Consider the following 18082-nt stretch of genomic DNA (forward strand, 5'->3'; position numbering starts at 1 on the left):
AGTCGGGGACCACCAGGTGGCCTAAGGAAGGGAAAACTGGCCCAGGTCAGAAATGGAGCAGTTCAAAAATCCTGTGCTGATCAATAGTGGGATCATGCCTGTGAATAGCCACTGCACTCCAGCCTGGGCAACACAGTGAGACCCTATCTCTTAAAAAAAAAATAGGCCCAAGGCAGGCAGACAAGGCTGGGGTCTGCAGTAGAGGCCCAGACATACCTAGATCTCAGAGGGTCTCCTTTTCTCCCACTATTGCAGTTGCGAGTACAGAGGTGGTGAAAGCCCAAGAAGAATGGGAAGCTGTGGACACCATCCAGCCAGAGACAGGTAACTAGGAATGCTGCTTCTCCCCATAGCCCCTCTGCCAGCAAAGGCACCATCCGCACATGTGGCAAATGTTTCTGTGAGTCTGGGACTAGGAGATAGAATTTCTGAGAGTGCTCATTTTAACTCTGTAACATAGATTACAATATCTTTTTCAAATCCTAAGATGATGACATCCTACCTCTGGAGGAAACCAGAGTGAAGGCCATGGAGAAAGGGCTGCCATCCCTGTCCATCTTCCACCCAGCCATGAGAGAAGACAGGGTTGACCTTGGTTAGGGCAGCTTCTACAAAGTGGCAAGGTTGGGCAGGAGGATGGAGACAGGGCCCTTGTGTAAGGCTGCTCAGGTTGTTTACTGCACAAGGAAGCCCCTGGGGATGGGAGCTGAAGGAATCTGCTGGAAGGCTCTGAAGGCTGAGTAAAAATTGTCTCCTGTTTCTTTCTAAGAGGTTTGGATGAAGCGATAGAACTAGGACCTATATCTAGCCTGAGCCTCTCTTCAGCTCCTGGGGCCCAGTGAATAGTATCAGCCATCACCTATATTGCTAACTGATCAGTTAATTCCCTATTGGCTATAACAGAGGTGTATGGTTGGAGGTTCCTATACAGGGTGTAAGAAGGGAAAAGTGGAAATTAGGAGAGGCCCTTAAACAAACTGGTTGCATGCTCTTATGCGGGTACCCCCCCCAGGCAGTGGCTTGCCCTCTCACAGATGAGAGAATTTAGGGATTGCTTTGCGGGGCAGATCCGCCCCATACTCACTGAAGAGGTTGGCCTAGCAAGACTGAATAGCCTAGTCCAAAAAGAGAGTCATCTTCGCCAATAATGCCAGCCTCTTGAAAGAAGATTGGTTGTAGCTGTAGGTGTCTGATGTTCAACTGGAAGCCAGTGCTTGGCTTGGAGGCGACAAGTAGGAGGGCCTCAGTAAATGTTTGTTGACAGAATGACTCCTATAAATCCTGACATGTCTTCCCTTTTGCCACAGGGAGCCAGGCTAGCTCAGAGCAGCCTGGGCAGCTAATCTCCTTCAGTGAGGCCCTGCAGCACTTCCAGACTGTGGACCTTTCCTCCTTCAAGGTATGATGGTAGCAGGGTTTGGAGTCTCAAGCAAAGTGCCTTTTCCCTAGGAGCCAAGCTTCTATCCCACCAGGATAGGGCACTGGGCAAGCAAATCTCCCCTAAGATCTTGGTGCCCAGGATCATGGGTGGCCTAGGACCCATGCTTCATTTGGGGCCTTGGTAGCTTTTGTGGGACTATGCCCTTACAGCTCCTGTGGCCCTGTCATTCAGGGGCCTGTATAGCTGTTTCTCTACTCTTCCCTTTTAGGGATGGGGACATCTAGAATCAAGTACTAGGTAGATCCTTGCAGAGGCAAGGCAAACTGTTCAGGGAGCTGAGTGATTCATGGCCAGTAGAGGAAAACCTTCCATTCCCTCAGGGAACCAGAAGCTATTTAGGAACTTAAGAAAGATATAAGTTGGAAAAAGAAGGAATATTTGGGGGAATAAACGCTAGGGGTGGGTTGGGTGCTGGGCATAGTGGCTCACACCTGTAATACCAGCACTTTCGGAGGAGGCTGAGGTGAGGGGTCACTTGAGCCCAGGAGTTCAAGGCTGCAGTAAGCTATGATCACACTTGGGCAACAGAGTGAGACCCTGTCTCTGTAAAAAATAAAAAGAGCTGGGGAGCTTTCTGGGCTGTATTGAGTAACAATACGTTTAGAGAAATGTGATTTCAGGTCTTCTACCTAAAACCTGGCTCAGAGGAGAGAGGCTAAAAAGATAGGAACCAAGTTGTTTTATAGGACCCAGAGAGCCAAAAGCTACCGAAATCAGAATATTCTAAGGCTTGCAGTAGTGACCCTGAACCATGAGAAGCCAACATGACCTCACTTGGGAAGTGCTGGTTGTGACCAAAAGATTCCAGCTACCCCTCAGAGTCATCTAACTCCAGTGAGTCCCCACCTCCTGGGAAACCTGTCCTGGCATTTGTCTGACTGCCTGGGGGAGCTAGGCATGTGTAACCCCTGTGGGAGTCAGTGGAATACCTAGTTCTGGAAAAGCCCAGAGGACTAAATGCAAATAATGGCTGATAATACCTACACTTGGGGATGTCTCTTTCACCTTGCAAAAAATCTGGGAGCTGGAAGAGCCTGGCTCTAGAGACTCAACAGGTGCCTCGCAGCTTCTGCCTCCTTCCCCTGGCCCAAAGACCAGCCAGATAGCTGGGGAAATTACTTTCTGCAAGCACTGCCTCTGGTCTGAGCCTGATGGGAAGTTGATTAAGGGAGATGAACCAGCATTCTGCCCATTGCCTGCAACTTCTTCCCCAGAAAAGAATCCAGCCAACTATTCGAAGGACTGGGCTCGCCGCCCTCCGACACTACCTCTTTGGGCCTCCAAAGCTCCACCAGGGCCTTCGGGAAGAAAGGGACTTGGTCCTGACCATTGCTCAGTGTGAGTGCAATGCGAGCCCACAGGGCAGTTGCAGCATCTGTGGTCGGGCAAGACCGTGTGTGCCGACTCTGTTGCTGAGGCTAAGCCAGGAATATTGCATGTACCATGGTTGGCGGGTGAGAGTGGGAGCTGAGAACTGGATGTCTCACTGTCCAGATCTCACATTCTCTGAGAAGCATCCAGTTCTCCCATGAGGGGCAATCTGGCAGACAGTGTGGGTGTGTTTTGGGGCAGGTGGCCTGGATAGCCAAGACCCAGTGCATGGCCGAGTCCTCCAGACCATCTATAAGAAGCTGACCGGCTCCAAGTTTGACTGTGCCCTTCATGGAGACCACTGGGAGGACCTGGGCTTTCAGGGTAAGAGGGAGGAGTAGCTCATCTTCTTTTGCATGCCTCTGATTCCAGGACTAGAGTGAGAGGCCAGGTCGTTCTCTTCCAGCGCTATGAGGAGGAAGATCTCGGGGGAGTATTCCGGGAGGAGGATGCAGCAAATGCAAAAGCCCAGAGGGGGTGCCTCCTAGCTCTGCTTAAAAAATAGCAAGAGTAGGTCGGGCGTGGTGGCTCACGCCTGTAATCCCAGCACTTTGGGAGGCTGAAGAGGGCGGATCACTTGAGGTCCAGAGTTCAAGGCCAGCCTGGCCGACATGGTGAAATCCCATCTCTACTAAAAATACAAAAATTAGGGTGGGGTACGGTGGCTCATGCCTGTAATCCCAGCACTTTGGGAGGCTGAGGTAGGTGGATCACGAGGTCAAGAGTTTGAGACCAGGCTGGCCAACATGATGTAACCCCATCTCTACTAAAAATAGAAAATTTAGCCAGGCCTGGTGGTATGCACCTGTAATCCCAGCTACTCGGGAGGCTGAGGCAGGAGAATTGCTTGAACCTGGGAGGTGGAGGTTGCAGTGAGCCGAGATTGTGCCACGGCACTCTAGCCTTGGCGACAGAGCAAGACTCTGTCTCGGAAAAAAAATAAAAAATAAAAATTAGCCAGGCGTGGTGGCACGTGCCTGTAATCTCAGCTACTCAGGAGGCTGGGGCAGGAAAATCACTTGAACCCGGAGGCAGAGGTTGCGGTGAACAGAGATTGCACCACTGCACTCCAGCCTAGGTGACAAAGAGAGACTCTGTCTCAGAAAAGAAAAATAGCCAGAGTGTGGCTGAGGTAGAGACGAAAGTGACAGGAGAAAAGATCACTTGGTGGTCTTTTAGGCTGTTGTAAACATTTACTGTAAGTGATATGGAAAACACTGGAGTGATGTGACAGAATCTGGCATTTTTGGGTTTTTTCCTCTCTAAAAAATATTTATGAAAATTTTATCATATATTATTTTACTTTCTGAGTGAAACAGAATCATTTCACCAGTTTTTGGATTGTACTATTTTTTTTTCAAAACCATATCAAATTGGCCGCGCATGGTGGCTCACACCTGTAATCCCAGCACTTTGGGAGGCTGAGGCAGGTGGATCACTTGAGGTCAGGAGTTCAAGACCACCCTGGCCAACATGGTGAAACCCCAATTCTACTAAAAATACAAAAATTAGCCGGGTGTGGTGGCACGTGCCTGTAGTCCCAGCTACTCAGGAGGCTAAGGCAGGAGAATCGCTTGAAACCGGGAGGAAGAGGTTGCAGTGAGCCAGGATCGCGCCACTACACTCCAGCCTGGGTGACAGAGCGAGACTCTATCTCAAAAAAAAAAAAAAGATAGACAAAACCATATCAAATTATATTTGTATAGAATAGGAAAATATCTTAATTTTGAAAGGAAACTTTAAGGCTGGGTGCGGTGGCTCACTCCTGTAATCCCAGCACATTGGGAGGCTGAGGCAGGCAGATGAGGTGAAGAGTTTGAGACCAGCCTGGCCAACATGGCGAAACCCCATCTCTACTAAAAATACATAAATTAGCCGGGCATGGGGGTGTGCACCTGTAATCCCAGCTACTCAGGAGGCTAAGGCAGGAGAATCGCTTGAACCCAGGAGGCAGAGGATGAACCCAAGATCGCACCACTGTACTCCAGCCTGAGTGACAGAACAAGACTGTCTCAAAAAATTTAAAAAAAAAGATAAAAGGAAACTTTATGTACCCGTAATTAACTGGTGGTCTGTTGGTATGGCAACATAGTTAAGTCCCTGTTCCCTCTCTTATCTATCATGTAATTGTCTGAAATGTATCCTCTCTGTATATTCAGAATCGCACCAGCAATGTTAAGATTTTTGTTTCAATCATCAAACATAATTTTTTTGAGGAGGGGTTCTCATGAAGAACCAGAAAACCTGCTAGACAAATTATAGAAGAGCTGTGACACTGCAGTAAACGTAATTTCTAAATCTCTGGAGAAAAAGGAAAATCTGGGCCAGGCACGGTGGCTCACACCTGTAATCCCAGCACTTTGGGAGGCCGAGGTGGGAGGATCACGAGGTCAGGAGTTCAAGACCAGCCTGGCCAAAATAGTGAAACCCCGTCTCTACTAAAAATACAAAAATTAGCCGGGCATGCTGGTGCATGCCTGTAGTCCCAGCTACTTGGGAGGCTGAGGCAGGAGAATCGCTTGAACCCAGAAGGTGGAGGTTGCAGTGAGCCGAGATCTCACCACTGCGCTCCAGCTTGGGCAACAGAGTGAGACTTCGTCTCAAAAAAAAAAAAAAAAAGATAAGAAAAAGGAAAATCTGTTGTATTTACTCTTTCCGTTGTTTGTTCTTCCTTCCTAATATTCCAAAGTTCCATCTTTTTTTTTCTTTCTATTTCAAGGACTTCCTTTAGTTATTCTCTTAGGATAGGTCTGCTGGCTATAAATTGTATTTGTTTTCCTTCATCTGAGAATGTCTCAATTTCCCCTTCACTTCTGAATTCTCTGGATATAAAATTCCAGGTCGACAGTTCTTTTTTTTCAGCACTTGAAAATGTGCTACTTCCTTCTGACCTGCATAGTTTCTGATGAGAAATCCACTGTCATTTGAATGATCTCTCCCTTATAAGTAAGGAGTTCATGTTCTCTTTCTGCTTTCAAAATATTTTCTGTGCCAGGCATGGTGGCTCACACCTGTAATCCCAGCAGTTTGGGAGGCCAAGGCAGGAGGATTGCTTGAGACAAGGAGTTCAAGATCAGCCTGGGCAACATTGTGAGACCCTATCTCTACAAAAAAAAATTGTTTTTTTTTCTTGAGATGGAGTCTCACTCTATTGCCCAGGCTGGAGTGTAGCAGCATGATCTCAGCTCGCTGCAACCTCCACCTCCAGGGTTCAAGCAATTCTCCTGCCTCAGCCTTCTAAGTAGCAGGGACTACAGGCCTGTGCCACCACACCCAGCTATTTTTTGTATTTTTAGCAGAGATGGGGTTTTACCATGTTGGTCAGGCTGGTCTTGAACTGCTGACCTCAAATGATCCACCTGCATGAGCCTCCCAAAGTGCTGGGATTACAGGTGTGAGCCATCATGCCTGGCCAAAAAAAAAAAAATTTTTTTTAGTAGCCAGGTGTGGTGGCGCATGCTTGTAGTCCCAGCTACTGGGGAGGCTGAGGCAGAAGGATCGTTCGAGCCCAAGAAGTCGAAGCTGCAGTGAGCTGTGATCACACCACTAAACGCCAGCCTGGGTGACCAAGTGAGACTCTGTCTCAAAAGAAAGATCTTTGCTGGCCAGGCACGGTGGCTCACGCCTGTAATCCCAGCATTTTGGGAGGCCGAGGCAGGCGGATCACGAAGTCAGGAGTTCGAGACTAGCCTGGCCAATATGGTGAAACCCCATGTCTACTAAAAAAAATACAAAAGGTAGCCAGGCGTGGTGGCACATGCCTGTAGTCCCAGCTGCCTGGTGTGGAGGCGGAGGTTGCAATGAGCCAAGATCTGCCACTGCACTCCAGCCTGGGCGACACAGCGAGACTCCATCTCAAAAAAAAAAAAAAAAATCTTTGCTTTATCTTTGATTTTCAGGAATTTGACTGTGATGTGTCATTGTGTGGATTTCTTTGGGCCTCTCCTGTTTGAGGTTAGCTCAGCATCTTGAGTCTGTAGGTTTATGTCTTTTGCCTGATTTGGTCAATTTTCAGCCATGATTCCTTTGAATACTTTCTTCAGCTCCACACTTTGTCCTGTCTTGTGGGATTCCAATGATACAAATGCTATCTTCATTTTTTCAAATCTTTGTTTTAGCCTCAGATCTCCAAGGCTCTGTTCATTTTGGTTTTTGTTTTTCTGTCCCTCTGTTGTTCATACTATGTAATTCTATTGTGACTGTCCCATATTCAAGTTCACTGATTCTTTCCTCTGTTGTCTCCGTTCTCCTGTTAACCCCATCCAGAGAGTTTTTAGTTCAAGTTGTTCTATTTTTCAGTTCTAAAGTTTCCATTTGGTTCTTCTTTATATCTGCTGTTTCTTTATTGAAGCTTTCTATTTTTTTCATTTTTTCAAAGTGTATTTGTTCATAATTGCTTACCAAGGCATTTTATGGTAGATACTATAGTCATTTTCTATCATTGCTGTAACAACTTACCACAAACCTAGTGGCTTAAAACAACACAAATTATTATCTTATAGTTTTCTAGTTCAGAAGTCTGACTCAGGTCTCACTGAGAACCTGTGGTCAAGATCAAGGTGTTGGCAGCACAGTGTTCTTTTTGGAGGCTCTGGAAGAGAATCCATTTCCTTGCCTTTTGCAGCTTCTAGAGGCCACCTCCATTCCTCCATCTTCAAAGCCAGAAATAGCATCTCTCTGAGCCCGATTCCTCACGTCTCTTTCTCTGGCTCTGGGCTTCCGCCTTTCTTTTCCACTTTTAAGGACGCTTCTGATGACATTGGGCCCACCCAGACAGCCAGGATCATCTCCCTTTCTGCTGATCAGCAACCTTAATTCTACCCGCAATCTTAATCCTCTTTGCCATATTACATAACATAGTCATAGCTTCTGGGGACATGGTCATCGTGGGGCCAGGGGATTATTTTGCCTACCACGGCTGCTTTAAATTCCTTGTCAAATAATTCCAACAACTGTGTTATCTCAGTGTTGGTGTCTGTTGATCATCTTTTCTCATTCAAATTGAGAATTACCTAGTTCTTGGTGTTAACAAGTGATTTTTTATTGTATCTTAGACATTTTAGGTAGTCTGTATGAGACTCTGGATCTTACTTAAATCTTCTACTTTAGCAGGCCTCCTCTGTTACTGTGCCAGCAGGGGAAAGAGGGATGTCACCTTGTTACTGCCAGGTGGGGGTGGAAGTCCAGGTATCCCACTTGGCTTGTACTAATACCAAGTTTGAGACCAGCCTGACCAACATGGCTGGTGGGGCAGGGGTGCCTCATTACTCTTCCTATGTGGCTTTTGCCTCTGACGCTACCCTTGTGGAGCTAAGGGGTGCCTTGATACAGCCAGGCCAGGATGGAAGTCTAGGGTCCCTGCTCAGCCTTTTCTGGAGAAGAGTGGGGATGGGGCCACATTTTTCTCTGTGGTGTTTTGCTGCAGTAGGGTGGGTGTTGGCTAAATCTTTCTGTCTTGCTACACTGCCTCTTTCCTCACCCTCTGGCTAGAGAGAGCAGCTTTCCTTGGGGCTTTTTGATCTGCTCCCATTGGCATTTCTGGGTTGCTGTCTTTTCCAGCACCAGTTGGGATATATTAGGCAAAAAGAAACCCAGGAATTCACCAGAGAGTCATTTCTCAGCTCTCAAGATTCCTAGTAAGTCTGTCTTCCCTCCTTTCAGAGTCTTCTGTTTATTTTATATAGTAATGTCCAGGGCTTTTAGCTGTACTTAGTGGGAAGAATAGACAGAAAGTGCATTATTCGTCTTGTTCCAGAACTGTAAATTCAGCCTTTTTTGTAAAGGATTGCTTTGGTTGTTTTGTGTAGAAGTAACTATCAAGGGTCACAGGCAGCAGCAAGAAAACTGATGTGGGAGGCTTCCCCCAGGGCGCTGGGGTCCCCATTTGGTGCATAGCCCCTGCTTAGCTCATTAGAATGAGCCCCACAAGTGTGGCAGAAAGTGGACGTGTGCTGCTCATGCTCCACTAGCCTGGGAAGAGGCCAGCGTCAGGGCAGCTTCCCACGGCAAGCCCTTGAAGCACTGCTCGCTGCCACACCCTGTTTCCTCACGGTCTCTGTTACAGGAGCAAATCCAGCCACAGACCTGAGAGGCACAGGCTTCCTTGCCCTCCTGCATCTGCTCTACCTGGTGATGGACTCAAAGACCTTGCTGATGGCACGGGAGATTTTCCGCCTGTCTCGTCACCACATCCAGGTGAGACTTTGGTGGGAAGCCAGAGGAAAGGAAAGGGCTATGGAGCTAGGACCTGAGTGGCCGAGAGGGCTCCCAGGACAGCTGAGACAAACCAGGAATCGGCTTCCCCGTCAGTCTGATCTGCATTGAAATATGAGCTGTACCGCTCATTAGCTGTGTAGCTCAAACAAGTTCCTCGACTCCTCAGAGCCTTGATTCCCTCATCTGCAGAATGGAAATCATAGTGTTGTTAGAAATGCTTGTTCTTTGGTGCCATGAAGAAATAGCGCTTGAACATAAATTTAATTTCTTCAGCAAGGCTATTTTTTTACTTTCTGCAGAAAGGGTACATTCACTGGCAGTTTTGCCGTGAGAATACACTGAATAAATGAGACAGGGTCATTTATAACTTGACCCATCTAGTTTACTGCTGTGTCCAGTTTCTATTGGCTGGAATGGGACTTCACATTTGTATTTGTCTTGATTGGCTAGCAACTTAGAAGTTTTTAAAAGAGGCAAAGGAAGAGGAGAACAAAGGAAGGAGGAAATAACTTGTGGAATGCTAAGAAAGGTAAAAACACCTTCGAATAAGGAATAAGAATAGGCTATGACTTAATGCTTACTTGGACTAGTATAAACATGCCAGGGCAAATATTTAGGCTAAATTGTGGGAGCTAAGAACATAAAGTACAGTGATTTCTTCATTATGGCTAACAGATATTTAAGAATGTTAGCAGAGGTCTTTGAATAAATTTTGCTTCTAAGAGAAGTTACTATTTATCTTAATTAGATGGAGAGGAAAGTCTTTGAAGAGGAACCTCTACTTTACTTTTTACAGTGTGAACCCCGAAAATCTGAGGTCTCAGTTAATTTAGAAAGTTTATTTTGCCAAGGTTGAGAACACATGCCCGTGACACAGCCTCAGGAGGTCCTGATGATATGTGCCCAAGGTAGTCAGAGCACAGCTTGGTTTTATACATTTTAGGGAGACACGAGACATCAATTAACATACGTAAGAACGAACATGCATTCGGTCCAGAAAGGCGGGACAACTAGAAGCAAAAGCCGGAGGACTCAAAGGTGGGACAACTAGAAGCAAAAGCGGGAGGACTCGAAGCAGGGAGGGGGCTTTCAGGTCATAGGTAGATAAGAGACAAATGATTGCATTTGAATTTCTGATTGGTGTCTCCAAAGGAGGCAATCAGATATGCATTTATCTCAGTGAGCAGAGGGGCAACTTTGAATAGAATGGAAGGCAGGTTTGCCCTAAGCAGTTCCTGGCTTGACATTTCCCTTTAGCTTAGTGATTTTGGGGGCCCAAGATATTTTCCTTTCACATTTTCCCCCTTTGCTTTTTAAAAATCTTTCGGAGAAAGCATTTTAGAAGAAAATGAATCTCTGGTCTTAGGTTTCATCTGATCTCTTATGGCTAGGATGGTTCATTCCTAGACGGATAGGTCCCGAGTTATTAGGAAAGTTCATTTTTAGAAGGTTGTGAAGTCTCATGTCCTATGAAGAGAAAATATGGGGAGGAAGGGAAAACAACAACAAACAAAAGAACAATCCTGGAAAATCAATATAGGCCACGTTACTCTGAAGTCTATACATAAGTAGGCAGGTATGAAAGTGGCTTATGTATGTGAATAGGTTGCTGTTATTTTCTTCTGAAGTTGTCTGGCTTCAGTTTGCAGGGCTGTAAGAAAACATGGCTTAGTTTTCAGTGACTCTAAATTAGGAAAATGGAAAAAAAAGGAGGAAAAGAAATTGAAAACATTATTTTGTTTTGTTTTTTTGGAGACAGTGTCTCTCTGTGTCCTGTCGCCCAGGCTGGAGTGCAGTGGCGCGATAGCACACTGCAACCTTCGCCTCCCAGGTTCAAGTGATTCTCCTGCCTCAGCATCCTGAGTAGCTGGGATTATAGGCACATGCCACCACGTCCGGCTAATTTTTGTATTTTTAGTAATGACAGGGTTTCACCATGTTGGTCAGGCTGGTCTCGAACTCCTGACCTCATGATCTGCCCGCCTCAGCCTCCCAGAGTGCTGGGATTACAGGTGTGAGCCACCGTGCCTGGCTGAAAACATTATTTTGAAGACTTGTAGCCAAGAAAAATTAGAATTCAGCCCAAACTGTAGAAAATTATTAAAATTGAAAAACATTAGGCGAGACTAGGATCTAATGACAGGTGTACTATAGTTTTTGAAACATAATTTTTCTTTCTCCAGTTTCCTGTTTTTACTAAAGACAAATCATGGTAGGACCGATTTGCTTTATAATACTTGGCCAGATTATTTGTATAAAGTACAGCAAGAATAATTATTTTTCACATAGGCTTTTTTTAAAAATTGGCTTTGATGGAATTTTGTTATATAGAAGGAATCTCAGGCAAGACTTTTTTTAAAGCCAAGCCTTGCCATGGATTTGTACCATCAAATATCTATGAGTTGGGTGAATTTCCTCTCCTCTTGAGGTTTCAGGATAAACCTGGGGCTCCTGGGACTGTCATAAAGTAACATTCTTTACTTAACACAAGTCAGAAACCCTGTTCGGGGACTGTGTACACAAAATATGAGGCCAGTTTCCCAAGGGCTTTATTGGCTTCATAAATCAAGTTTGAGTTCTTAAAGGAAATCACATGGTTCCAGTCAAAGCCTTGGTGAAATAATCAGTTTCTCCAGTTGTGTCCTATTACCAATGAAAACAGATTCTTATATATATACACATATATATATATACAAATAACTGTACTGCCATAAATTAAGAATACTCACAAATAGTTTCCAAATTCTGGAGAACTCAGGTAGAGAGAAACAAATATGTTCCAAATTTTGGTCATAGCAGTATACTAAATTGTTAAAAGCTGTCGATAGCTCAAAAGAAAAGTTTGAAGACCCTGAAAAACAAAACAAAGGATCAGCAATGTTTTAAGCAAAAGGTCAAAAAATTAGTTCAGTCCATGCAGTTAATTCCTGTTCTGCTTTGATATTCATGAACATTTTAGCTCTCCATGAGTCTGAAAGTTTTTCCTCTATTCTGATGTCACAATCTCCAAAGTTATCAGAAACCTGCATTCAAGAGCCCCTGTTAGAGTTTTATAGATGATTATTTATTTATTTATTTATTTATTTTTAGACTACTCTTGCTCTGTTGCACAGGATGAAGTGCAAGTGGTGCAATTTTGGCTCATGGCAACCTCCACCTCCCAGGTTCAAGCGATTCTACTGCCTCAGCCTCCAAGTAGCTGGGATTACAGGCACCTGCCACCACACCCAGTTAATTTTTGTATTATTAGTAGAGACAGGGTTTTGCCATGTTGGCCAGGCTGGTCTTGAACTCCTGACCTCAAGTGATGTGCTTGCCTCAGTCTCCCAAAGTGCTGAGATTACAGGCATGAGCCACCATGCCTGGCCTTTTATAGCTAATTATAAAACCACCTTCTAAAGAGGACCAAACAACACAACAACTGTCTGTGGATGACAAAAAGTTTTGGGGAAGCCATTGTTGAAGACACAATTGACAGGGAAATTTGTTACCTCTGTGGCACACAATAATTTAACATAACAATTATAATTATTACTGATAATGTACACTGAGTTATATCAGAATTTTAGGAGTTTCCCATAATTTTGGAACACATACCAATAACATATTTACACAAATACAGCCCAAAGAAAATCGTACACCATTTCATATTTGACAATGCTTCCTGTATAATTTTTATACCAAATAAGCCAAATTATGTCATTTTTGGACTTTATGGAGCCTAATATTTTAAAGGATTTATCAGGTCAGAAAAAGACATAATTTATGATTTGATTTTGGAAAGTTTGTCAAATATCACAGGTTTAAACTTGATATCACAAAATAGGATCACAGGTCATTGTAAAATAGGTCATTCTTTTAACCAAAGCAATAACTCAAGGATTTCAAAAAGAAGGTGAAAATCTCCATTCCTTGAGAGCGGAGACTTGATTTTTCAATCAATAAGCCCTAATAAAAACAGCATGAAGCCAATTAAATTTGTTTTTCAAAATTTTATAAACAATCTATAAAATTTTAATCTTGACCATAAGATATAACTTCCATAAGCCCTTTATAACCTTTATTAAGGGGTTGGTTAATGCTTCAAGAAAATCTTGTTAATCTGACACAGGGGCTCATGTGCTGCTTTTGCATCAGTGTGCCTTTGACATTCATGATTAATTTATAAAGAAACTTAACCTATTTTATCTTTCAAAAATCAGCTCTTGCAATCTCATGCACCCACCTGTTCCGCAATAGTCCCTGGGCCTTGAGGAGTTGAGTAGCTTTAATTTCTGGCCCTGTGTCTTAGGAATGCAGTTTATTCTGATTGGCATCTTCTACCAGGCCTGAAGATGAGGCTTTAATTGCTGTCAATGTTTAAGATTTGGGCTGGGCGCCGTGGCTCATGCCTGTAATCCCAGCACTTTGGGAGGCCAAGGCGGGCAGATCATGAGATCAGGAGATCAAGACCATCTTGGCCAACACAGTGAAACCCCATCTCTACTAAAAATACAAAAAATTAGCCGGGTGTGGTGGCAGGCGCCTATAGTCCCAGCTACTCGGGAGGCTGAGGCAGGAGAATGGCGTGAACCCGGGAGGTGGAGCTTGCAGCGAGCCGAGATCTCGCCACCGCACTCCAGCTTGGGCGACAAAGTGAGACTCTGTCTCAAAAACAAAAACAAAAGATTTGGCAGGACATAGGACCGGGTGCGGCGGCTCACGTGTGTAAACCCAGCACTTTGGGAGGCCGAGGCGGGCAGTTCACGAGGTCAGGAGATCTAGACCACCCTGCCTAACATGGTGAAACCCTGTCTCAACTAAAAATACAAAAAATTAGCCGGGCGTGGTGGCGGGCACCTGTAGTCCCAGCTACTCAGGAGGCTGAGGCAGGAGAATGGCATGAACCTGGGAGGCGGAGCTTGTAGTGAGCCGAGATTGTGCCACTGCACTCCAGCCTGGGTGACAGAGTGAGACACTGTCTCCAAAAAAATAAAAAATTTGGCAGGACACATTGTTCTTTTTAGACCCAGGAGTTAAAGCCCTGTAACTAATGTCACAAGGACTTTTTTTGTTTTTTTGAGACAGAGTCTCACTTTTGTCACCCAGGCTGGAGTGCAGTGGTGCAATCTTGGCTCACTGCAATGTCTGCCTCTCAAGTTCAAGTGATTCTGCTGCCTCAGCCTCCCAAGTAGCTGGGACTACAGGCACGCACCACCATGTCCATCTAATTTTTGTATTTTTAGTAGAGATGGGGTTTCACTATGTTGATCAGGCTGGTCTCGAACTCTTGACCTCAGGTGATCCACCCACCTCGGCCTCCCAAAGTGCTGGGATTACAGGTGTAAGCCACCGCGCCCAGCCAGCACTTTAAAAGCACATGCAGAAAGCTACACGGATGTGATAACCTTAATTTAAAAACAAGACAATTCAGTTACTTATCTAGGGATGGGTCTCAGGCTGTAGACTGCTCTCTACCATCCTAGAAGCAGGAAAAAACAAACAAACAAACAAAAAACTCATCTTCCCTGTTAGCTGTTAGAAGTGAGCTCAAACTCCATAAAGAAGTTACCTGCCTTGCATTGTCATGGAAACAGGAAATCTTGCCTTCCTCGTTAAAAGCAAGTTAAAACTCCAGTAAAAGAAGAGGAGTTGTACAACAAAATAAATTTTAGATCTTTTTTGTTTGTTTGTTTTGAGATGGAGTTTCACTCTGTCACCCAGGCTGGTAATCTTGGCTCACTGCAGCCTCCACCTCCCGGGTTCAAGCAACTCTCCTGCCTCAGTCTCCCGGGTAGCTGGGGTTACAGGCACCCACCACCACGCCTGGCTAACTTTTGTATTTTTAGTAGAGACAGAGTTTCACCATATTAGTCAGTCTGGTCTTGAACTCCTTACCTCAGGTGATCCACCCGACTTGGCCTCCCAAAGTGTTGGGATTTTAGGTGTGAGCCACCATGCCCAGCCAAAGATCTTGAACAAATTTGTGGAAATCAGGGATTCTCTAGAGGGTGTACTCCCAGACCTCAGCAAATTGTTCTGTTGGTTTGAGCCATAAAGTTAGCTCATGCTGGTACCAAGCACGGATAGGAGATTTGTCAAAGTTCAGGGGTACCTCCACTCAGAATCGCTCTGTGGTTACCAAAATGTGAACCCTAAAAATCTGAGACAGGTCTCAGTTAATTTAGAAAGTTTATTTTTCCAAGGTTGAGAATGCGCGCCTGTGACACAGCCTCAGGAGGTGCTGATGACATGTGCCTAAAGTCATCAGAGCACAGCTTGGTTTTACAGTTTTAGGGAGATATGAGACATCAATTAACACCTGTAGGATGAGCATTGGTTCCTCCGGAAAGGTGGGAGGACTGGAAGCAAAAGCAGGATGACTGAAAGCAGGGAGGGGGTTTCCAGGTCATAGGTAGATAAGGGACAAATGGTTGTGTTCTTTTGAGCATCTGATTAGCTTTTCCAAAGGAGGCAATCAGATAATGCATTTATCTCAGTGAGCAGAGGGGTAACTTTGAATAGAGTGGGAGGCAGGTTTGCCCTAAGCAGTTTCCAGCTTGACATTTCTCTTTAGCTTAGTGATTTGGGGAACCCAAGATATTTTGTTTTCACAATAGAAACTTCAGCTGGCTCACTGGGAAAATTAGAGACAATGTACGAAGGTAGCAAGCACAGCTGTGATGTTGCTGTTTCAACTCTCTGCCCTCCCTGAGGAAATCCCTTGCACAGGGGTAGTGTCTCTTGGCCCTGAAAGAGAAGAATTAGCCTCCACGTGCCCAAGAGGAGGAGAGGGACCTCCATGGGTCATGTGAGCCACAGACTTACCAACAAGCCAGAGGTGCTTCAGTAGCTCCTCTGTCTCTGTCTGGGCCTGCCCTCTGGGGTTGGGTTTTATGGTTTTCTCAAGTAGCAAAAGATAGCAATCCCTCCATTTTATTTTTATTTTTTGAGACAGAGTCTCACCCTGTCACCCAGGCTGGAATGCAGTGTCACAATCATAGCTCACTGCAACCTCGACCTCCCAGGCTCGAGCAATCTTCCCACCTTAGCCTCCCGAGTAGCTGGGACTACTGGTGTGCGGTACCGTGCCCAGCTAATTTTATATTTTTAATAGTCTCTCCATTTTAGAAAACAAATTTGACCTGTTTCCTGCCATCTGTCTATCCCATATTCATGGGACCTAGGATTCATTCATTCACTGAATGAAGATTTTCTCAGCATCCCTTGGTGCTAGTTATTCTTCCTGGTGCTTGGGATACATCAGTAAATAAAACAAAGATTCTTCCAGCAGAGATGACCATAAGCTGAATATATCAATACATTATAGAGTGCTCTAGAAGGTAATAAGTACTAAGGAAAAATAAATAGGATAGAGTTGAGAGAATGTGGAGAGACGGTTACAGTATTTTTATGGGGTGGTCAGGGTAGCTGTCATGAGAGAGTGAGACTTAAACCAAACCTTGGAGGTGGGAATTTTAGCCAAGCTGATGTGTGGGAGAGGAACATACCAGGCAGAGGGATTAGCTAGAACTAAGGTCTCAAGAAAGGAGCGTGTCTAGCATAGATAATGAGTATTAGGGAAGCCACCGGAGTGGAAAGAACACAGGAAGTTTCACTCGCGTCCGTGTGAAGAGACCACCAAACAGGCTTTGTGTGAGCAACAAGGCTGTTTATTTCACCTGGGTGCAGGCAGGCTGAGTCCGAAAAGAGAGTCAGCAAAGGGAGATAGGGGTGGGGCCGTTTTATAGGATTTGGGTAGGTAGTGGAAAATTACAGTCAAAGGGGGTTGTTCTCTGGCTGGCAGGGGTGGGGGTCACAAGGTGCTCAGTTGGGGAGCTTTTGAGCCAGGATGAGCCAGGAGAAGGAATTTTACAAGGTAATGTCATCAGCTAAGGCAGGAACAGGCCATTTTCACTTGTTTTGTCATTCTTCAGTTACTTCAGGCCATCTGGATTTATACGTGCAGGTTTGGGCCCAGAGGCTTGACAGGAAGGGCAGTAGGAGAGGCAGTCATAGAGGTGATGGGCTAGAGGGTGCAGGGCCTAGCAGGCCTTGAAAAGGACTCTAGGTTTTACACTGGGTAAAATGAGGAGGCACTGCAGGGCTTTGAGCAGCAGAGTAACACAGTCCAACTTACATTTTTTTTTTTAAATGGATCCTACCAGCTGCTAAGTTAAGAATAATTTCCAGTGAGGGCTTTTGTAGTAAGTTAGAGATGATGCTGGTTTGGACCAGCATTATTTTCAGAGGTGGTGGTGCAAAGTGGTCAGATTCTGGATGTAGAATGTTGAGTATATGGGCTTAAGAGAGTAGAGCCAGCAAGTTTTTCTAATGAACTGGATGCGAGTTTAAGAAGAAAAAAGGGTTGGGTGTGGTGGCTCACGCTTGTAATCCCAGCGTTTTGGGCAGAGGCAGGAGGATGACTTGAACCCAGGAGTTTCGGGCCAACCTGGGCAACAATGGGACAGAGGGAGACCCTGTATCGAAAAAAACACAAAGAAACACTTCAGCTTCCTCGCTTACAACATGGGAAAATAATTTCAACCTCATAGAGGTGTCCCAAATTGTAGATAAACAATGTAAAGTGCCAGGCACATTAGGCACTATCTTGTGTTTTTTAAATCAGTTGAATACATATCTGCTTACACACACACACACACACACACACACACACACACACTCACAACCATGAGTAAGGTGGATCCCTTCTTGAATCTGAAACTTTTTCTATGCAAAACAAAGACTCATACAGTTTCTGCCACCCGGGCAATTTTTCATTTCTAACTTTTGCTGAATATCTCTGTATCTTTTTGGAAGAAACACCCACTAAATCTCAAGGCTTCCCATATGCCTGTCTATTCCAGGACACATTGGAGGGGACCAGAGTGGGCCTTCGTGAGTATCTGGTCTGGAGATATACCAGGACCTCACAAGCTGAGGAAGTAGGCATATTCTGTGGTCTTCATGATACAGGAAGGGAATATCCAGGTCAAGTTTGAGGACTGTGGTTGTTAGCTTATGAAATGGTGTGGCCTCTTGCAAGGACATTGCTTTGTTATATCAGATGCCGGA

General features: G+C 45.1%; 1 protein-coding gene and 1 non-coding gene across 5 annotated transcripts in view; one reads left to right on the forward strand and one right to left on the reverse strand.

Annotated features, from left to right (window-relative positions):
* ELMOD3 (ELMO domain containing 3) overlaps positions 1-18082 on the forward strand; it is a 40822-nt gene that overhangs the window by 14057 nt on the left and 8683 nt on the right. For all 4 annotated transcript variants that reach the window (XM_055241500.2, XM_055241504.2, XM_055241501.1 and 1 more), the window contains 5 exons: positions 256-324; positions 1308-1399; positions 2656-2779; positions 3014-3136; positions 8877-9007. In XM_055241500.2, coding sequence (XP_055097475.1) covers positions 256-324; positions 1308-1399; positions 2656-2779; positions 3014-3136; positions 8877-9007 — 539 coding nt within the window. The remainder of the gene's footprint in view (positions 1-255; positions 325-1307; positions 1400-2655; positions 2780-3013; positions 3137-8876; positions 9008-18082) is intronic.
* On the reverse strand, positions 5030-5090 carry LOC129463308 (U7 small nuclear RNA). The gene has a single exon (XR_008651103.1). It is a non-coding gene; the product is annotated as a U7 small nuclear RNA (small nuclear RNA).

This window comes from Symphalangus syndactylus, chromosome 14 (genome assembly GCF_028878055.3).
Source record: "Symphalangus syndactylus isolate Jambi chromosome 14, NHGRI_mSymSyn1-v2.1_pri, whole genome shotgun sequence".
In the NCBI taxonomy this organism is placed as follows: domain Eukaryota; kingdom Metazoa; phylum Chordata; class Mammalia; order Primates; family Hylobatidae; genus Symphalangus; species Symphalangus syndactylus.